Source organism: Eublepharis macularius, chromosome 1 (genome assembly GCF_028583425.1).
Source record: "Eublepharis macularius isolate TG4126 chromosome 1, MPM_Emac_v1.0, whole genome shotgun sequence".
NCBI lineage: Eukaryota > Metazoa > Chordata > Lepidosauria > Squamata > Eublepharidae > Eublepharis > Eublepharis macularius.
In genome coordinates, this window is record NC_072790.1 from 220,181,541 (window position 1) to 220,204,438 (window position 22,898).

The 22,898-nt window shown below is 44.3% G+C and overlaps 1 protein-coding gene across 5 annotated transcripts in view; it reads right to left on the reverse strand.

The window, feature by feature from the left end:
- The window catches only part of HMBOX1 (homeobox containing 1), a 121,887-nt gene that overhangs the window by 17,056 nt on the left and 81,933 nt on the right, over window positions 1–22,898 (reverse strand). For all 5 annotated transcript variants that reach the window (XM_054988338.1, XM_054988320.1, XM_054988311.1 and 2 more), the window contains 4 exons: window positions 16,570–16,680; window positions 9,023–9,176; window positions 2,447–2,529; window positions 92–187 (listed from right to left, as the gene is read on the reverse strand). In XM_054988338.1, coding sequence (XP_054844313.1) covers window positions 92–187; window positions 2,447–2,529; window positions 9,023–9,176; window positions 16,570–16,680 — 444 coding nt within the window. The remainder of the gene's footprint in view (window positions 1–91; window positions 188–2,446; window positions 2,530–9,022; window positions 9,177–16,569; window positions 16,681–22,898) is intronic.

A 22,898-nucleotide genomic window follows, 5' to 3' on the forward strand; every position in this document is an offset into this window, starting at 1 on the left:
TTCTCCGTTTTATCCATTTATGAATATTCCTGTTAATGCAAATAAAGCCCATCCCTCCTGAACAGCTCTTCAAGGCTGTCTGATACATTACCAATATTGGCTCGCCTCTTGATTTCCTTCCTTCTGTTAGCAAACCAGTTGTACACTTTGAGGGAGGTCACTCGTTCCAAATCAGACAGCTTCTTTCCTGAATAAAGTAAAAACAACCTTGCACATCAATGAATATTTTGCTGTGCTACAGGATGGTGAAATGCAAGGCTCTAGCATCTCGCGTGTCCCTGAAAATGCACATCTGGTATTCTTTTTGCACATATAAACCAGGGACAATGTAGTGGTTAGGATGTTAAACCCACACTGAACCAGGAAGCTCACTCTGTGACCTTGGGCCAGACTTACTTAGTTGGTCTCAGTCGAACTTACCTGACATGGGGAGGATAAACAGTGAAGGAGAGAATCATGGGTTGGAATCAGACTAAACTGGCAATTTACAGCGATTCCCCCTTCCCACTGCAGACATGCCTCATGTCATTCCTCCACAACCAGCATTTCTTGGAGATCAATGGGCTGCAGTGGGAGGGTGGAGGCAGGAAAGTTCCATTCTGCCATTGTAAGGAGTCCAGTAGCACCAAGCTGCAAGACCAGGACGCCTACATTTCCCATCAAAACTTGAGGGAAGCTGACAAGTGTCCAACCTGTGTCATTCGTCACTTGTAGTTTGGCCCGGGGTTCTAGATGAAATCCAGCCTGAATCCTCTCTAGAAGCTAAAATGAAACTGAGGTTATAGCACTTTGGTCACAGAATGAGCCGACAGTAATTCTAGGAAAAGATGAAGGCAGCAGGAAAACAGAAGACCCAATACGACATGGATTGGCTAATTAAAGGAAGCCACTGCCTTCAGTTTGCAAGAACTGAACAAGGCTGTTAATAACAACAACAACAACAACAACATTCGATTTATATACCGCCCTTCAGGACAACAATGCCCACTCAGAGAGGTTTACAAAGGCAGGATCTTTTGGAAGTTATTTTAATTTAATTTTAATTTACATTATTTATAATCTGCCTTTCTCAGTGAGAAGGTGCATTACACATTGTAAGACAAATATGATATCCAATGAACAATGCAATAAGTTTTGGATATCAGAATTCTGAAAACAAGCAGAAATATGAAAATAGAGCTAAAAACCAAGCATAAGCATATTTAAACATGAAACATTAAAAATGAAGAAGTAACACAGTAAGAGCATAGTTGCACCAGCACACAGTATGCAGCAGTATAGTATATAGTCCATATCCCTTTACCAAAGCCTCTTTCTGAACCATTTCCTTACAGTATAGCCATTTAACTTCTGTATAAAAAAAGCCCTCCTGAAAATTCAGTTTTACACAGTTTGCGGAAAGCCAGGAGAGTACATGCTCTCTCCTATGAAAAGCCAAGAGAGTGGGGGAGACTGGGAAGTCATTCCATAAGGTAGGGGACATAACAGAGAATGTGGACGTATAGGCACCTACAGAAGGGCCTGCTCAGATTTCCAAAGATGACATGGCAGAGCACAGTGAGAGTGGTGGTCCTGCAAATATGAGGGACCAAGGCCATGAAGGGCTTGTATATGACACCTTGAATTGAGCCTGGTAATTGATGGGCAGCCAACTGAGTGACTATAGAATGGGAGTAATATGCATGTTCTGCCTAGCTCCTGATAATGAGCTGCAGCGTTCTGCACCAACTGGAGTCTCCGAATTTGAGGCGACTCTGAGGGGAGACCTATGTAGAGTGCATTGCAGTAGTCTAACCTTGATGTTAACATGGCATGGATCCAGGTGGACAAATCAGCCATGTCAAGGTAGGGGGGCCATCGGGGCTAGACTTACTTTATAGAAAGGGTTCTTTTGCAATTGCATTAACTTGATTCTCTAACAGCAGTGGTGGATCCAGTAATCCCTGGGCTCTTAACTAAATTAGCAAGGTCAGCTGAACCCCATCAAAAATGGGAAGCACAATGTCCTTCAAAACCTCCACCTTCCCAACCTGCATCACTTCTGTCTTGTCTGGTTACTACTGACTCTGACTGCCAGTGGTGCATGAAGGACGCGGGCAATCCTATGCAGCTCCCTCTACCTGATACATAGAGGCAGCAGTGATTGAACATGGTTACTTTTGGCACAGAGCATGGCCTCTACCAGCAAGGTTCTTGTACATAGCTTTGCATGAGGTGTAAACACTCAGAATATTTGCTGCCATTTTCTCAAGTCAAACCAGCCTTCCCACAACACTTTTGGATATTTTGCTTTTATTTTAGTCACAGATCAGTGTAGATCTCTTGCGCCTCCCAAGGGAATCCATGCAAGGAAAATGCAGCCAATTGGCCACATGAACACAAGAGATGGTTAAATGGATGGGACAGACCCATTTGCAAGCCCTTCCAAAAAGGCCTGCTTCCATACCTGGCTTTTGAATCACTGCATTACAGGCATTTGCAATTTCTTCCCTCTTGGCCTCATCTGGATATTGATTCTCGTTAAAGTAGCTGCAGAAAACAAAACAAAAATATTTGAAGAAATCCAAACCTGCCCCTTCCCTCCACAAAACAAAACCTAATGGGAAACTCTGGAGGACAAATGCATCACCTTGGAACGTATGACACATCCTACTTTCTTTGGCCGGAAGAGAGGAATAGATGTGTTCTACTGAAGCCCAGAGGAGATATAGTTGTCCATTTTTCTGACTAGGGTTTGAAAAGGAAGAGCTCTGGGTGGGTTCGTCTGCTTCTCTCTGCCCTGCAGATAACCCCCCACTCCTCCTCACTTCAGCTGCAGAGCTAACTATGCTGAGCATGACAGCTTCGCCAAACCTAAACCTTAGCTGTCGGTAACCCAAATGATTGTTAGCCCAGATAGCAGACATGCTTCTAACCAAGGCTGCAAAATGTGGAATGGTCCTAAAATATAGCCAGTGAAAACACCGATGCAAACCTAGAGGTTAGCTCTGGAAATACCCCGTGCAGGAAAGCTGGAAGGGAAAAGCAGGCAAGCCCACAGACCAATTAAATCAATGCTGGCAAAAGCTGACCCAGACAAATAAATAGGCTGATGGAGGGTCCTAAATGACGTATCTTGAGATCCTGATCATGCCTGATGCAGCACGATGAATGCAAATTCCTGGGGCCGGCAGCAAGGGCAGCTGTTTTGTTGGGTACACAGTGGCACCTGTATGGACTGTTGGTGGTGTAGAATACGCTCAAGACCTGCAGCCAAAGGTGTGGCCTCCAGCCCCCCTTGCCTTTCTACAAGCATGGCTTGTACCCACTGGACAGAAGGGATTTCTATCTGCGGGGTGGGGCCTTCCCACTTCTCTCTCCTGCCGCAGCTCCAAATATCCCCCCCAAATGCTGATCCTGGGGGACAGGAACATCTTGAAGGGGAAGGGAAGTCTGCAGCAATAAGACGTATTGGCAAAAATTGGCCCTCATGCATCCATTGAAACCCTCTATGGTATCCAAAACCATACATCCTTTCTTGCCCTTTAGCTCTGTGTGAGGTTTCTCCCACCCTCTCTCCTATTCCTGTTTCACGCCTTCTCTGTACTTTCCCTCTACCCATTTTCCCCTCAGGCGCTTACTTCTTGGCTCACTGCTGACTGTCTCCTTCCCTTCGGCCACACGGCAGTTCCTTGGCTTGCTGGCCCTTCTTCCTGACTGGCACCATCACCTCTATTCAGCCAAAAGTGCCACAGCCTCTATACCGTGTGCAGCTTTTTGCTACCAAACTGACTTTTCAGATCCCTCACAGAAATTGCACTGTTTGAAAACATTCCACTGGACCGGTCAGTACTTCCCCACATCACAGCTGAACCAGGAATGGCAGGGGGGAATGGGGCTCACAAGCCATAGGTTCTGCATCAATTGGACAGGTCTCACCATATATATGAAGGCACAAGATATCCTCACCCCCAACACTGTTTCAATAATGGCTGTGCTCAAAATGATTTGAAAAAGCACAAAGCAAGGAAATGAAGAACAAAAGTGAATCATCGTGAAGGCCCTGGGATAAACCTCCAGCAGACGCAATTGTGCCTTCTAGACAAAAGGCAGTCGTCAGCATAGAAATGGCTGATCAGGGAGGGAATCAAATGATCTCTTTTGTGCAGAGTGACAGTAAAGGATTAAAATGAAAAGTGGTCGGGGAAAAAAGAATACGCAGGGATGGTAAAAAGATTGAAATATCCTTGAAGCAGTTTCATTGCAATGATGCTGCCGAGGCCTAGAAATATTGCAGACTCAGAAAAATCTGCACCATCAGGGATAATGTGAGCAGAGCAGCAAGAAAATGCATCTTGGGTTATGGCCCTGGAGCGATAATCTTCTGTCTCTGGACAAAAAGTTGCTGCTGAGTAAAGCTTCATTTATATCGGATAGAACAAGTTGTGCCCCATGCCAAGGAGGATGCATCAGCATCGATTCTGCATGTGCAAAATTCCATACAGATTCGGCAGAATATTTTTTTTTTATCTTTTTTTGTTAAAACACACATGTTTCTAGTTCATAGGGAGGCATTCTTGATCACAGGCAGCCAGTAACTCTACTGGCCCTTTTCTTTAGCAATATAATTTATCAGTATTTCTAGTCTTGTTCCACTTGTCCCCCCAATGCTTCCCCCACATCTTCTCCCTCACTCTTCTACCACTGTGTTGCCTAACATAGGCTGCGATCCTAAGAACTCTTTCTGGAGAATAAGCACACTGAATATAAAGAGACACATTTGAGCAGCTCTGCTTCTGATTCCTCCTGTAGTCCTTTGGATAGGGACTGTACAATTTCTGCACTGTAGAATAGTGCTGGCATAAAGCTGGTTCACTGGAACTAAGGCTAAAAAAAGACTCACTGTGATGTCCCTTACTGCTGTAGTACTACTCCATACAGTTTTTTTGTTTCAGAGTACTCTTCTCAGAAGGAACATTACTGAAGTTAAGCCAGCCTCTTCTGAGAGGAAGTCATGTCTCTCTCTAGGGCAGTGAAAGAATGTAGGGAATGGAGGTAAGTGGATCTTGATTTTGTAATGTTGACATGAATTAAATTAAAGAAGAGCGTTAGACACCAGACCTTACTGTACCCCATCTCCTTACGTCAAGTGGAAGCCCAAACCTTAACTTCCAGGGTGCAATGTGATGATGAGTGATGAACTAGGGCTGAGAAGGCTTGGGCTCAAATTTCTCCTCTGCCACGAAACCCATTGGCGGTGCAGTCCTAAACAGAATTACACCCTCCTAAATCCAAGGAAGTCAGTGGGGCTTAGCATAATCTAACTCTGCTTACAGTTGCGCCATGGCTGACCATAAGCCTGCTCTCTCAGCTTAACCTATATCACAGGCTTTTTTTGAAAATAAAATGGAAGATAGGGGAAAGGCAGGAAAAAAATCTGATAGATAATAGCTCTGCCATGGACTCTGCAGGCAGCTTTAGGCAGGACTCTCTCTCTCTGAACATCAGACCTCCCACCCCATGCAGCAAGACTGACAAACCTTAAAGGTGACTGTAAGGATTACCACAAGCTAATGGATGTGGACGTATTTGAGTGCTACATAAATGTCAAGTAATAATAATAGCAATAATAACAACATTCGATTTATAAACCACCCTTCAGGACAACAACAGCCACTCAGAGTGGTTTACAAAGTATGTTATTAATATCCCCACAACAAACACACTGCGAGGTGGGTGGGGCTGAGAGAGCTCCGAGAAGCTGTGACTGACTCAAGGTCACCCAGCTGGCTTCAAGTGGAGGAGTGGGGAATCAAACCCGGCTCTCCAGATTAGAGTCCTGCGCTCTTAACCACTACACCAAACTGGCTCTCAGTATTGTTATTACTGTTCACGTCAGACTCTTCCTTAAATCTTTGTTCATCTAAACCAGGATGAAAGAGCACTGCAAAGCTCCTCTCCAAGCAATTCATATCCCAGAATGCTTTTCACTTCCTAGGGACATTCTAGGGGAGAACAGAGTAATTCAGAGAAGTAGTGGAGCAGTGGCAACATTCATTTGGGCAAGTGATTTAGGAGTGGGGTATCTGCTCTTCACCCCTCCTCTCTTGAAATCCATCTACTAGGGAAAACAGGAGACAGAAAATAATTGTGTCTATTGGAGAGATTCGGACTTAAGTCTGGCCTGCATTACATGTGATCATAGCTCACTTAACACGTTTGGTAGCCTGCCAAATGCCTCTCTCTCTCTCTCTCTCTCTCTCTCACACACACACACACACACACACACACCTGCATGCAACAAAAGCAAACTATTTATAATGTCCCTTATGATTCTCTGTATGCAGCTGGGGGTCTCAGTGGAAGACTAGTAGTGCAGACTTTGCTGAAACACTGATGAGTGACTCAGGCAGTTGGGGCAGAATTTTAGTGGCTTCCTGTTCCTTCTTCCTGGCTTCCAGGCATGCACATCCTGACTTCCCATCAGCCTCACTGGCATGCTTTACAATGGGGTGTCCATGCTCACACATCACCTGGCTGTTGCATCATTCAGCTGTGCTATCTCGACTGAATTTCAATCCACAAAAAGAGTTGTTCCTGATCATTTGGAAGCAAAGGCAGTGGCTGCCAGCAATAAAATTTCTCTGAGGTGAAACTTGCAAGATGGCTTGTCATAAATGCAATGTTCAAAAACATCCTTGCTTCAGCAATGTATAGTTGTTGGTTGTGTGCAGTGGACATAGCTGCAGGTTTAATTAACACACAAGAAACACACACTGCAAATAAAGAGATTGTGCCCAGCTGGCACATCTTCATTACTACTGCCTTGCAAATTCAAGCAGACTGGAAATAGTGGCAAATCAGCTAACAGTCTGGACATGCAAAACGGAAGAGAGAGTTTAGGAAATGCTTTTTAAGCCGCATTGTTCACACCGGCCAAGAATGCAAGTTTAAGTTTAAGCCTGGTTGCTCTCGAACCAGAAAAGCAACAGAATGCTGTAATTAAATGCTAGGCAGATAATGACCATTTCCCACCATATTCTCTTTCAAGATCTGGATCATGTAAATAATTACCCATCATAACCCACTGAGATTATATTGTTGGATAAAGATGAACAAGAAAAAGAATGTGAGATCAAATCTCACTGCAGTGCTCTTAGGCCAAACCTCTGTTCTCTCTGTCTCAGTTCTGCTAACAACAATATGGGAATTTTAAAAAGTGACCTGTTGTAAAGTTATGGTTTTCAAACTCAGTTTACGGCTTTTTTGTGTGTGTGTGTGAAAGTTTGGTTGGGGCTTCTCAAAAGGAAAGACTGGTAATGGACTAGCTTGCTTGAAAAGAAAGCTCCCCAACCATGACTGAACATCACCCAAAATATATGGCTGCAGAGGAGTGTGAGGTGTGATTTTAGGGGACAGTCACTGTTCATGTGGAACAACAATAAGACTCAACAGAGCCCTGTGTGAACAAAGCAGGTGCCCAACAACTCTTCTCGCCACCCTCTGGCAACATACAGAGATTCCACAGCAGACAGGCAGGGCTTCCTCAGCAAGTAATTCAACGCACTAAGATCAGATGATTGAGGCGATGCAGACGTGAAGCACTGTGGATGCTTATAAGGAGCTCTGGTAGTTCTAGATATAATTATTTTCTCTTTCTTTCCCGTCTTTCGTTACTCACTCCAAGACTTTAGCATCAGACAGGCTAGAAACACGAACAACGGAACTGGCTTCTGAGCCTGTCAGTCGGCTTACAGCTGCAGCCCGTTCTCTATTTCTAAGCCCCTCCAGAAGACAACCACACGGAGCAGGGGGAGTTCGCCTGCTTTGCAAAGGAGGGGAGACATGGCAGGGCAAGAGAAGCACCTGCAGGTCAAAGGGAAGGCTGCTACACCCCAGAGGGATGAAGGGGCTTGCATTGCAGTGATCTGGACTACACCCAGTCTGCAGTTCAAATATAGACATTGAATTGGGAGCGCTGCTGCTGCTGCTCCTCTTTAACCTTCAGGTCGTAAATATTCCAAGAGAAATTTTAAAAAGGAGGGAGGAGGCAGGAGGAGAGGAGAGCTACTGAAGCTATTATCCAAAACCAAATACCTTCTCAACCAACAAAGTGTACTGGGACAAACTCCAAAAAAAAAAAGAAAAAAAAGAGAGAGAAAGGAAGATTGAATTACAAATGGATACAGATTCTTCAACCTACAACATTCATCCAGTGAGCTGAATAAACGGGTCCCAGGAGAGACCCACTTCTGGATAGTCCAGTCGAGTAAGTTACAAAACATCTATTGGGTTGGATGCCACGCCGCCATTAGCAGAACCGAATTAACCCATGACTGTTATTTACAATCTTCAGCTAAAATCTCTTTCCAATGGCCCCTTAAGGCAGTGTTTCCCAACCAGGATTCCACAGAACACGGGTCTACAGGACACTGTCAGGAGTTCCACAAGAAATTGTTGAATAAATAAATGACAATTTTGAAATGGCACAAAAAATTCCATTTTTTTAAAAAAAATATCACAGTTATTAAGGTTATGTAAGCTGACTAATATGTAGGTATATGTACTCTCCAAATTTTCTTGACAACATTTAACAGTAATGGAATTGCACTCCTCACCACCAACTTTTTCTGGCCTCTAAATGTAGGGGTAGGTAGGGATTCATTGGGATTTGAAAAATTAACTTAGGGGTTACTCCAAGGGAAAAAAGCGGGAAGCACTGCCTTAAGGGCTCCTTTGTCACAACTGAGAGCTGGTAAACCTGGACCCAGGCACTGAAACGAGCCCAGATTAATTTGGTCTCCACATCTACACAGACAACAATACTGGATAGAACGATGTCATGGAGGGCTCATTCCAAGGCACTGCATTCCAGTATGATCTATGCAATCACCTTCCGACAATGTATTGCCACGGTTCACAAGGGAAGGATAACCACTGGCTTGAACAATATTAAGAACAAGGGTGAACATGCCTCTCACACTCTAGAAGACAGGCAAACGTAGAGCTACCCACAGACTCAATTCGTCAAGCAGTCACATACCTTTCCATGACAGCCAAGCACTCTTTCCGCCAGGTGAATCGGCTGCCCCGCCGTAGTCGGAAGGTCCCAGAGGTAGCCGTGACTGGAGGAGGTGTCTGCCTCCATTCTGGTTCTTCTACTGGGATGGGGGCTGGTCTCATGCTTAACGTGGCCCCTGGAAAAGCAAAACAGATGACAAAGCAGTTCTTAATTAAGCAGCTCCTCTTTTTAGCCTTGCTGACGACACAGAAACTTTTCCCAATAGAAAAAACATTCAGCTAAACTGTAATTAAGATTGAGATAATTTGCAGTAGACAAAAGTTCTCACTCTCACAGGAGAGACGCTCCAGTTGCCATCATCAAGTCAGCTCCCCTCACTGAGGAGAGCTACCTTTCTATAAGTTTATCAGGACTCCCAATACCCCCCAAATCTAGGGCCACTTCAAACAATACAAAATTTCAAAATGGAAGGCCCTGACGCAGAACTGAGTGCAGGTTATGTTTCGGCATTGTGCTCACAGATATTAGGGACCAGCTAACTGCCAATCCATATGACAGACATCAAGAGAAAGGGGAAGCAAAGCTCCCCAGGGCGCCAATGCTTTGGTGCAAAAAGGCATTGTCCTTGGCACAGTATGGCCCAGTCACTCTTCTCAGCAGGAAGCATATATAATCAGGCTGGTGGTGTATTAGGCATGAAGGGAAACTAAGGCTGGGATTTTTCACTGTGCCAACAGTACTTTAGGTGTGTATTGTTTCCCCCATTCTTGTTTACACAAGCATTTTGACATGCAACTACCTCCTAAACGGCAGGGGGATGTACTATACGCATATTTTACACATGCATTCTCTCCCTCTCATAATCTTACAAAGTGAGCCCTGTGAAAATTTCCTGCGTCCATAATCCATTTATTCACTCCCACATATTCATTCATGCTACACTTGCACTCCAGTCATGTGTCTCTCATAAACACACAACCCATTAACACAAATAGTTAGGAAGAATGCCTTTCCCACTTCTCCACTCCTTCCCACTGCCAGTCTTTCATGATCCCTCAGTTAGGCAAGCAGTTTGCTTATGTTTTATTTTCTGAGCAGTTGGAATATTCTTAAACATTCCACAATACCTTGGCTGCTGAACCAATGGCGAGGAAGGTATCATTTCAGCATTGTTAAGCTGGAGTTCTGACAACCAATAACTAAAAACGTTTCAAAGGTCAAAGACTGCAATCTGCATTAAAACTCAACAACAGGAAAAAAAACCCTCAGACAATCTGATTGGAGGGGCATATTTTGCAAAACCGCTATTTTTGCAAATAATGTGTTCTGAACTATAATTTGATACTTGCAGAGCACATGCTTTTCATGTATAAATTCCCACTACACAGATGGGTTAATGATCTGAGTCAGGCTAAGGCAGTTTAATATCTTCTAATTGCACTTGGGGTTTTACAGAAATGAAGGAGTTAACTTTGAAGGTTCCCCTGGAGTAGATTCAGGGTATACTTCAAAGCAAGACCGAGGAAGAAATTTCCAAATAATTTGAGCAGTGCCCCAGCATCACACCATGCAGCACTCCAAGATGGGAACACAAAGGGGAATTGAAAGGCCCTCCTTGCCATGGGGGAAAACTGGTAGGTGACAGCTTCCTGCCTTCTTGAGGCATGGGTGGGGGGCAAGGACAGTGGGTGGTGGCTTTGGTGTTTAGGGTGACAAAAATCCTTGTGCCAGCCCTGGCCTTACAGCTTTACCCTGTGGTAAGGCTACAGCAACTGTATGCAGCTGTTGAAGGGCTTTGGCCATGGAACCTGGGCTTGTGAATCTGCAGCCCAGACTGGAGGCCAAAACCCAGGTGGATGGAGTGTTTAAAGAGACTATTAAGCCCAGAGACTTTTTGTTAGTCATTTATACTATTAAAGGAGAGACTGGGCTGCTGTCCTCATTGTCTTTGGTGAGGCTGGAGGAAGAAGGGATACTCTTGCAGAGAGGGAAGCTACCAACCAATGCCCAGCCAAGCAACCAACTCTCGGGAGAGCCCTTCGCATTCAACTTCAAGAGAGTCTGCAGAGAGAATACATTTCTGCACTGCTTAGCAGCCATGTAGCAGATGCAAAGCAATTCCGTAATAGATGCATTTTTAGTTAAAGGGGTGGTGGTGGGGAATCTATACATTTATTCTACCGTGAGTCGGTTTTCATGTAAATCATTTATTGACAGGAATGTTTTCAGAATATAAAAGACTCTTCCCCACCCCAGCCTCCGCTCAGTGCCATCGGTGTCCTTGCGAAGAACAGCAAGGCACAGTAGTTAGGTCGCTTGGCTACTTCCCCTGAAGTCTTGGTCAAAATCTTACTTGGGTCCAATGCTTGATGACTATCTTAGGCAAATCCATTTTAAAGTGATGTCAGGCATGCCCAGCTGACGTTACCGCCCATGTTTGAAGTGTGCAGGCAAACACAGCCGAGCTCTCAGTGGCTACCCCATTACCATGAAACGCCTTTCTCCTGGAGGTTTGCCAGAGTGTTTCCCAGGGCCTATGGCAATCAATTCTGCCTGGAGTGGCATTTGAGGCCCACTCTATTGCCCACGTTATGCTCCTGAACTTTCAAGGCAGAGGTGCAAACATAAATTGTTGTGACGTGTGACCACCCAGATCTTTCTGGTAATTACTCTAAGGCAGGATTGTCTGCCCAGGAAGCCTCAGAGCTTTGTTCCTGAGGAAGAATTTCCCACTGGTTCCTTGGAGTGGGGCGGGGGGGCGGTTACACTGCCCATCTTGGCCGGGAAGCAGCAGACTCTTTGGACAAGTGACCTGGACCATTAAAGGTCTAGACACTCCGGCACATCTCACCTCCCAACGATTATTCAGAGGGGAGATCAATTTACTTGGTGCTGAGACAACCATGCGATTGGTTCCCTGTTGCCTTCCGGGAAGGGAATCACCCTGAAGGGCTGCCATATTTATTTAAAGAGATTCATGTCCCCCACTAGTCAGAACACTTTTGCTTTCAAGGAAGTTTCCTACAACTCTAGTTACAACAGCAAGCCACTTATCAGTAAAAACAGATACCAAAAAACCAACCCTGCAACCAACAGTGAAATCAATGACAAAGCCATCAATACAACCAACTGAATGCAATCTCCCATCATAATAAAAGCAGCAGTAAAAATATAGTGCTAAAGGGAATGGCAGATCTAAGACTGGGGCACATAATTCAACAGCCTAAAAATTTTGTTTTTTAAAAAGGTATGTTTCTAGTCTTTATGGATGAAAGCGAATGGACAATGCATAGTGAATTCTCAGAAGCCTGGGTAAACATGAACACTCTTAAATTCAAAGGGCTTTAGTTGGGAATATGCTGTACATTAAATAAAATAATCTTACATACACAACGTATGTGGGTTGAGTAACAGCAAGTATTAGCAGTTTTGATTCCCCCCCCCCAAAAGCTTTGGGAAGAACACTTCCAAGTGGGGCAGACACGTGCAGGAGAATAAGTTCATAGAATGCTGAGGTGGCAGAATGGACTGCACCGCTCTGGATTGCCAGTGGCTGGTTCTAGCTTTGAATTCCTGTTTGCATTTTTTAAAAATCCCCATGCAACTAGAAAACCAGCATGGCAGGGAGAAAGCTTCTACCCCCTCTCTTTGCTTGCTGTGCTGGCTTTCCATCTCCATGGAGCTTAAAAGCATGTAAGAGCATTCCAAACAGTAATCCTCCACCCACAGTCAAATGTGATGTGGTCCATTTTACTGCCTCAGCATCCACCCTCCTTGTTCTCTTCCATGTGTCAAGCAGGCCTGGGTGTGGCCTTTCTTGCAACAAGAGAGCACTCCATCATTTCTGTGGAAAAAACCCCAAACCCACAGAGTGGGTGCCCCACATTTCAAGCCAAAGGCATCTCCCTTGAATCTGTGATAGCCCTAAGAAAGAGACAGTGAGTCCTGCCAAGGTTACTTACTCCTCCTCTCACTCCTCTCATGCTGGCTGGCAACCTTTTTGCCAACCAGACTAATCAAGCCACCCCCTAATGAATTAATATTTCTGATGTCAAAGCGTGGGCAGGCCGACATTTCTCAGGGTGACCCGAGGGTCTAGCAATGCATCAACACTCAGGTCCAAGTCCAAAGCTTACATTACTCAGAACAGCTTCTGGGTGTTTTACAGATGCCCTAAAATGAAGATTAGACAACTTCCTAAAGGAGAAGTCACAAATATATATATGATGGGGAGGAAGAAGGAGGGGGGGTCCATATGCATTTATAAAAGTGTGTACCTGTTCAAGCTTAAAGAAGAGGGTGCAGAGAGGTTTATTTATTTATTTTTTACCAAAAACAGAGCTTGGAGGTGAGAGGAGCTAAATGCTGCCTCTCTCCTCTCCCCATCTTTCTGTACTCCAGGTCTTGCAGTACTTTACTTCTAGCCTGGATCCATGGTTGCCAATCTCCAGGTAGGATCTGGAGATATTCTGGAATTGCAACTGTTCTCCGGAGACTATGGAGATCAGTTTCCCTGGAGGAAATGGTAGCTTTAGAGGGTTGACTCTTTGGCATTCTACCCTCCTGAGATCCTTCTTCAGGCTCTACCCCAAAATCTCTAGAAATTTCCCACCTTGGAAATGGCAACCCTATCTGGCTCCCTTCTGGCATTGGTGCCAGGTTGGGAGTGAAAATCTTTACAGCAACAACATGCAGTGAGAGAAGGAGAGAGAAGGGACAGGACCTAGCTCTCCTCTCCCTCACACTCTATTTTTGTTTTAAAAAGAGCTCCCCCCACCCCTCACTTGAGATATAAAATGGGTGGACATGTGTATAAAAACACATTGAAATTCATCACATTTCAGGCTGTCGATGGCTATTATAGCCAGGAGATTTAAAAGAAGCCTCCATGTACCTCTGAATAACATACACAGTAGAGAGACTATTCATAGCCGATCCATACCAGAGATCACCATGAATGATGAAATCTCCAGGTTGCTCTCCCAGTAGCAAAACAACTAATCCTTTCCATAAAATATAATAGCGGGAATTAAAATAGCTGGAGACCATGTCATGTAGCCAGACCACAAATAAGTGAAATTTCAAGTCACAAATCCACCACTGGTGAAAGTAGACTGTACTGAGGACAATCAAACAGGAAGATCCAACACTTCCACACCTTGCTTGTGAGGTAAAATAGGCTATCAGCTCCCGGAGGCAGAATGCTACTGCAGTATAGCGGTCAGAGTGCTGCACTGGATTTGGAAGACCAGGCCTCACATCTCAATCTGCCATGGAACTTGCTGGGTAACCTTGGACCAATCTTACGGGGTTGTTGTGAGGGTAAAATGAGGACAGGAGAACCAGGGCTTTTTTCAGCGGGAACGCAGTGGAACGGAGTTCCGGCACCTCTTGAAAATGGTCACATGGCTGGTGGCCCCGCCCCCCTGATCTCCAGACAGAGGGGAGTTTAGATTGCCCTCCGTGCCGCTTGGCAGTGTGGAGGGCAATCTAAACTCCCCTCCGTCTGAAGATCAGGGGGTGGGGCCACCAGCCATGTGACCATTTTCTCCAAGGGCAACCCACTGAGTTCCACCACCTCTTTTCCCAGAAAAAAAGCCCTGAGGAGAACCATGTGTGCCTCTCTGAGCTCCCAGGAAGAAAGGCAAAAGAAATGAACTAGAGAGATTGCCGGATCTTGGCCTGTCTCAGCAAGGCTCTTCTTAATTTACAAATGCGCACGCGCACACGCACACGCACACACTATATGCTCATCAGAGTACTCCTATATATAAGGTATAGGAGTGATAAACGTTTTGAGAAGAAAGTTGTCTCACAAAACCCACATTAAACTACAATGCCAGGCATGCACTTCAGGATTATTCAGTCCCCTGAACAAGAAAAGATCTCTTGAGTGGTTTTGGCAAGACTTAAGTTAACACTGTAATGAGAAAACACGCATTCATCTTTCAATTGCCCCACATCAAAAAAAAAAAAGCCAACTCCTTCCTGGACTGGAAGAAAGGAGAGAATGTACACACAAGTTAAAAAGCTATCATTTGCACTGCTTGAAGTTTTCCTACTTTATTTTTCTGGGAAGACATAATGCACCATACCTTTTCAGCTGTAAGTCTGCTGATGATAAATTGTACAACTATATTCCACCAAGAAAATACAAGGATGAAGCCTCTGAATAAACACATACCAATAACAGCATTAATTACAATCGTGTTTTTTTGTTTTTCCAAGGACAGGGGGGAGGGACAAAAATAAAGGGTAACAATGGGGGAGAAAGATCTTGCCTGGACTTATGCGCAGGCACAACTTGGAACCTCACCTAATGTGCCAGATTCACAGATATCCAAAGCACAGGCTCCACAGCATCCTGTTTTGTTTAAAACTTACTCAAGGTCAACAGAATGTAGAAGTCTGCACCACATGCTATCCAAGAGGAAACTGATAAGTTCACACAAGAAGCTTTCCCAAAAATTATCTCAAGCCTTCACATTAAAGAGTAACTTGCCACAGATGCAAAATTCCTTCCCATTTCAATCACGTCTTCAATATTAAGATCTCCACTTTTCTCTCAGTCACGCTGGGAGGAGGCGAGGGACTTGGGAACCTCTGATCCACATGAATGAGACAGGGACAGAGCAGTTGCTTTCCCCCTTTTTGCAGGTATGGGAAGGCTGGGCTTGGCCAGAGGCACAAGCCAAAGGGCAAGGGCCAAAGGACTCAGCTCTTAGCCAGTGACTTGTAGTCTGGGGCTCTGTGCAAGTGGGATTGGCGGAACCAGCACCAGCTTAAAGCATGCTTGTGAGTCATCATTTGCTTTAGGATTGTTTGGGGGGGGGGCGGTGACATGGGGTTGTATATTTTTAAAACTTTTTTAAAGGACATTATATTCTGCGAGCTGCTCTGAGTCTCCATTGAGGTAGGAAAGTTGGGTAAAAAAAAACAAATAAAAATAAAACACATACAAGTCCACACACGATTGCTTTAAAGGATTCATCCTTTCCAAAACAGCTATGAAACAGCTGTAGCCGCCCTCTGGGCAGAACCATACGATCCACAGAAGATACCCGGAGAAGTACCCAACCTCCTTCCCTTCTCCAGTTAGGAGTGATATTCTTTAAACCACTTCGTTATGACAATGAAAAAGAAATAGCGCCACCTGCTGATTATTGAACAAGTTACCCCAAGATGCTGTTCCATGTACTTCTACGTTGTCCAGTGAACCCTGCTTCTTTCGAACGCATGCACATACACAGCACTGAAAGGAACTCTGCATTGCTCAATGTGAATGAGCATTTAAGCTCCTCAATCAACTACTGCCCCACCAACACTACTACATTTCCTGTTTCAAAGCAATTATGCAGTTCTGTTTGTAGAAAAGGCCTCAATCTTTCCAGGGCCTGCCGGAATCTATCCATGCTTCCCCAACCATCCTTTCCCAAGGATAAGGTCTGGCTAGGTTCCTACACCAACCGAAGCACGATGAAGTGAGCCAACACAACTCATCACAGCTGCCAGGCAAAAGGTTTGGTTCAATGGGAATGGCAGGAGTATCTTGACTTTGGTTTGTTTACCAGGGTTTGTCTTCTCAAGCTGGTACCATCGGTAAAAGGCCCTTTTCTTTTGTTCGCTCAGGTCTGATCCCTGCTGCAGCAGCCAGTGGGAGATCCGGCTCTGGCTAATACCTGTGGGCAAGACACAGAGAGAGATGCAACAGCACGAACAAAGACCCTGGGCTGAGATGCTGAAAATGCTGGCAAGGAGCCCATTTTGCCAGGGCTGGTTGAATCACACACGCTGGATATGGCAGCCTGAAAATACCCACTGTTAATTCAAACCAATAAGCAATATAATTTTTAGCTTAAAAATGAGCGTTGGCAGTTTCTGAGGCCAACTCAAAAGAAAAAGGGAGCTAACTCAGCCTTGGCAGATCTTCCTAGGAACGTGAAGTCGGAAGGGACCCAAAGCCAGCCCAGAAGAGAGGACCCCCCCCCCCACCCCAGCAATTCATAAAACAAATGATGTCATGCAGCGGCCTGCAAGGATCCTTGTTTTTGCCCAATGGGAACTTTGTGCTTCCTTCTGCACAAACACACATGGCCAATCCAACATACCAGTTTGGTGTAGTGGTTAAGAGTGACGGGACTCTAATCTGGAGAACTGGGTTTGATTTCCCACTCCTCCACTTGAAGCCAGCTGGGTGACCTTGGGTCAGTCACAGGAGCACTTCTAGGAGCACTCTCAGCCCCACCCACCTCACAGGGTGATTGCTGTTGTGGGGATACTAATAACATACTTTGTAAACCACTCTGAGTGGGTGTGAAGTTATCCTGAAGGATAGTATATAAATCTAATGTTGACATTGTTGTTATTATTTTTATACACTTTCCCTTTTCCCACTTGTTCCACTGTAGTTAGTATGCTGTCAGGGACACGGCTGTGGGTTAGTGGTAGAACCCCTGCTTTGCACGCAAAATTCCCAGGCTCAATTCCTGGCTTTTCCGCTGAAAAATCATTTAAGAAGTTCAAGAATCCCAGTGTGATAGAAAGCAAGCTCAGCTCAGTGGAGGCAGCTGCATTCAGACATCACAACAAACGGGAGTTAAGGCTGAAGATTTCCATGTTCAGCCAACTGTGCAGCAGCGGAGGATGGGAAACAGAGTGCCTGCACAAGCACGACAAGAAGGCCAGTTTGCGCCAACCATAAAAAGATCTGCTTTTGATGTCTCAACTGGGCCAGAGCCTCATTCTTGCACGCCGCCCCCTTCTGGCACGCCCCTGGAGGAACCTGAACATTTTTCTGTAACCAGTGCAAAAAGCCCTCCTTGTTTGGGCCAGTTTTTCATAAGGACAATTTGCATTCACAATCATGTTTAAATTGTGTTTAACAATTTAATGTCAATGTTGTTAGAATTAACTGATTGTTTGGGGTTATTTCTTTGACCTAGTTCTGCAGGATATGGCAGGTGACATTGTGCTAACTAAAGGCCTGCCAGCACGACTAGGTTACTGGCAGTGAAATCCTAAGCAGAGTTTCTCCATCTAAGCTCATTGAAACCAATGGGCATAGACTGGAGTAACTCTGCTTAGGATTTCACTGTGAGCCTCCTTCTCAACCAACGTGAAATTCACTTCTAATTTTTGCTTTCTTCTCTTTGCCTCTCCCTTTCTCACTCTCTCCCTCAGTACCACTGGATGCCTTGCTACAACGTCACAGTGGGCTCAGCAGAATAATCACCACCACTCTGGCTGCCCTTATTCTACCTGCTCTGATGTCACAGAGATGCTGCACTGCATTGGCCCAGACCCATCCAAGCTTTGAGAATTAACAAGAATTCTAATATCCATAAACATCCAACATGGAACTAAATCCCTAGCCAATGGCATTGCACTATGGGTGACAGCTTGAAGATGCAGATCAATTGATGACATTTGCTGATTATAACATATTTTCTCCTGATCGCAAAGTTGGGGGCGGTGGTGGCACAGAATGCTCATATAGACTATATTACAAAAATTCCAGCCATTTTCATAAAAGGCTTTGAGTTCTTGAGTTGAAGAGACCTAATTTTCAGATGACATTATTGTGATTAATTGCTCTGACCGCCTGCAAAGACAGACAATGATGGTGCTTGGGAGGGGGGGACGGGACGTAGAGCAGAATAACGGCTTATAAGACATTATAAACACGTCCAACCAGGAAATGGGATGACTCACTCGGCCATTCATTTTGTGCTGGTCAAAATGAGCTGGGCACACATGCGCAGTGCCTAATAGTAAACAGTCACTATTCAGCTCTGAATAGATTGGAAATGCTACCCAGGAGCAGAGGGAGAAATGGTGATATCTTTAACAGGATCTTAAGTCTCTCTCATGTTAAAAAAAGAAACAGGAAATCATTTTCCTAGACGCTGATAGTGTTTTTGAGGCGAGGGAGAAAGGGGGTTTAAGCAAGGGCATATCTATAGGAGGAACTCAGCTTGATTTTCAAAAGGGGAGGTAGTTACAATCACTTTAATAAACCCCTGTGCATTTTTAAGATCCAGATTAAAGTGGATGACTATTTCAATGGGTGAGAGCTTCGGATTATGATAGAGGGCTAGATTCTATGGATTCATTCTGCTCATGGCAGTGATTTCCCACAGGAGCCTTCTTCTTGCATCAGGGGAAGGCTCCTCGGGTGGGAAGAAAGTGCCACTGTTAGCAGAACAGATCTATGAGACCCAACCTACTAAGTTTATGGTGAGGGAGAATCTAAAACTTTTTAAGTCCTAAATTGCCTCTCTGGATCTCAAAGTCAGTTTTAAAATTCCATCTGGCCAGCTGAAGATTTTTAAAAGATTTCCTCTAAAATACTTTTTAGCCTCCAGAAAACTTTCAGGGTCGGTCACCGAGATTTCCTACTCCCTTCGCATTCCTTCTGCGCCTGTGCTTTTCTCCAATCTCACCTCTAGAGGGAGTGAGGATTTAAAAGGAAGAGTCAAATTAAGGCAGGCTGCTCAGCACAAACTATTCTTAGCTCTGGTTAGTCTCCTTATCTCTATATTATTTATACCCCGCCCAGCCCATCAGCATCTTATTTATCTTTCTGCGGAAACCTTTAGTTTCTATAAAAAGCAGCTTCCATATTTTGGGCTAGTGCTTATCAGCAGCTGCTTTTTCTAGAATAATTTAGACTATACACAATACAATAGATTTAGGAGATTATATATAATTAACAGCAGCATCTCCGGCCTTTTTCAGTTTTTTGGTCATATTTCACTGCATTGTGTCGTTTTAGGGGAAAACATATATCTCCATATCAGTTGTAAGAGAGAGCCAACACGATGGCGTATTGAGGGTGTCAAAATAGGATCAGGCAGACCTGGACTCAAGGCTCTACCCAGCACTAAAGCTCAGTGGGATCAGCACTAAAGCTCAGTCACTCTCTCTCAGCCTCGTCTACCTCACAGGGTTGTTGGGAGGATCAAATGGAAGAAGGAAAGGAAGAACATTTACTTTGCCTTGAACTCCTTTGAAGAACGATAAGATAAAAACGTAGTAGGTCACAGACAGTCACCAAAAGCAGGGTTATTTTCTTCCAGATTTTGTAATAGCATTCCACGATTCAAATGGGGGAAAACATTTAGGACAGTATAATCACTGGTGCTGAGGCAAGAGGAGTTTACTCAGTCCCAAGAGACAGTCTTTGCACATGCTTGGGAAACTGTCAAAATCCTTGCCGTCATTAATCGCTGGGGGAATGGAAAGGTCTTGTATATAAAAAGCCAGTGTGATGCAAAGGTTAGAGTGTCAGACAAGGATTTGGGAGACCCGGGTTCAAATCCCCACTTTGCCATGGCAGTTTGCTAGGCAACCGTGGGCCAGGCACATACACTCAGCTTAACCTATAGCACTGTTGTTATAAGGGTAAAATGGAAGCGGAGAGAATGACATTGAAGTCTCTTTGGGTACCACTATGGAGAAAAGCAGGGTATTAGTATTCAAATAATTAATCTCTCCACCTTCCTCCAAGGAACTCAGAGCCCCACACACACAATTCTCACGCCCTCCATTTTATCCTTATAACAACCCTATGAAGAAGGTGAGGCTGAGAAAGGTTCGTCAAACATTGCCCAGAGAGCTTCAAGGCCGAAAAAGGATATAAACATGGCTGTCCCAGAACTTTCTAGTTCAACACTAACCACTCCACCACAGCAGTTCTCAAATGGTGTCCTTTCTTTTACTTCCTCAGTGGTATTACCCTATCCTCCTTTGTGCAAAGGGAAGCAATACATGGTGAGAACTCCCTTATAACTTGAGTCAGAAACATGGAAACCTGTCCAGAACTTAAAACTGGCAATGGTTACCCTGCTCCACAGGCCTGCATTGACTGAGAAGAAATAAGTGGCCACTTAGGAAATAGACTTTTTCAGAGCCTAGGATTTGGAACTTTGCTCCAAGAATCACATCTTAGACTCTTAGATATTTGAGAGGACCGTACTGTGAACTAAATTGTACCCCAATGTAGTTTCCTGACTTCTGTGACTGTTGGTTTCACTTCTAGTTTTACTTTCTGTTTTCGCTGATTTGACCATTTTATTTTGGCTTAGGATTCTTTACTGTTTCTTCTGCTATTGTTTCATATTGCCTTACAGCTGCTTGTTTAAATTTAGTGTGATATTTTGTATTTTAAATTCTGCCCTTACTAGATTATTTGCAGAAAGGCAGAGTAGAAATCTTACAATGAAATATAGGAACACAATTTAAAAATACAGGGCTACCACCCAAACCAGCAACCACATGTCAGGTACCTGCCTCCCCCTCTTTAATGTGTTGTTTATCTTACTCCAAATACCCTCATGCTGTGGCATTTCATTGTCCCTGCTCCACATGGTCGACTTCCTCTGGTGGGAGATGGGAAACTCTCTAAAGCATGACCTGGGGTAAATTGTATTTCATGTCAAGGTATGGGAAGGAGATAACACAGAGCTGCCATTTTCACTGGTAGCCATGTGTCTTTCAAAGCATCTTGTCCAGCCCTTAGCTTTCTCTTGGATTAGGAGTACCTCGCATATTAGGTATGTTATGAACTAATCCTGAAACCAGGAAACAATGATCTCTACCTGCAATAGTATGTGTCGCTTTGGGCTTCTACATCCTGTTCTCACGCCTTGATCATTTTATATTAACTCACACTTATGCAAGAATGCCACAATCCCTTGACAGAGAGAAGAATTTTATTCTAACTAAACTCAATAAGCCATCTTTCTCTGGTGCCTGTCCACATGACTTCTTGCTCAACCCCAGCGCAAAGGAAGGAAGTTAATATTTTCCACTAGGTTCCAACCAGTGGCGCATGTGTGCACGCGCATGTTAATTCTGAACATGCCATTTATAGCTTGACTTTTCAAACAAGCTGCCTGAAACTTAGTTAAATGTTTGTATGGGGTGGAGAGAGACTGGAGGTGATGAGAATGCCTATGATCTGACTTGAAACAATCCTATTTCTACTTATACAGGAAAAGGGGGTTATGCTCAGAATTAATCAGCTAACGCTGAAATTACAAATTGAAGGGAGTGCTCACAAAGCTGTTTATTTAAGCTGGAAGAGTTCAGTCATAAAGGTTCCAGGGAAAGGTACTGCTCCTGTAAGTGTGGTTCAGTCTTAAGCACTTGAGTACACAATGTATTTTTGCAGCCATCACACTAGGGTCTGGCATGACATAAGATATGGGCAGCCTTTAGGTTTCAGACAATACCCACTTGGGGCAGCCTTTTTCTCAAAGCTTTGACAATTGAGAAACATCATGCTGGATTATATGAAAGTAGTTTGAATCCAGCTTTTACTCCAACAGTGGCCAACCAGGCACCTCACACTTATGACTAGTGACCTAAAGAGGGCCGGAAGATGTCTAGAAAAATGCTGGCAGAAAACTCAAGCTGAATCTGATAGAGCGTGCTTATAGAGTCCATTGGAAGACCTATGAAGCAGAGAAGAATGGTTATTACTCTGCAACTACTGCATCAGCTAGCTCACAACTATCTCAACTATTCAAGGTATCTTGACATATTCTAACTCCTAAATCTGAACTTTTACAGTCTCAAGAACAGGCAATTAGCTGGGACACCTTTGCAAAGTTTTTTTCCAATAAAATAGCTCAAATACATTCTGATCAGGATGCCAGCTGTAATACAGACAAGGTGGAAGAAATGCTTAACATACTGTATGATTTGCTTATGGAACACTTTGACCCAGTTACAATGATGGATACTGACAGGATTCTGGCATCTGTGATGCCACTACTTGTCCACTGGATCCTTGCTCATCTTGGCTGATAAAATCATGTAAGGACCACATAAATGAGCCCTTGAGGTCCATCATAAGTCAGTCACAAACTCAGGAGACTTTCCTGCAGCCACT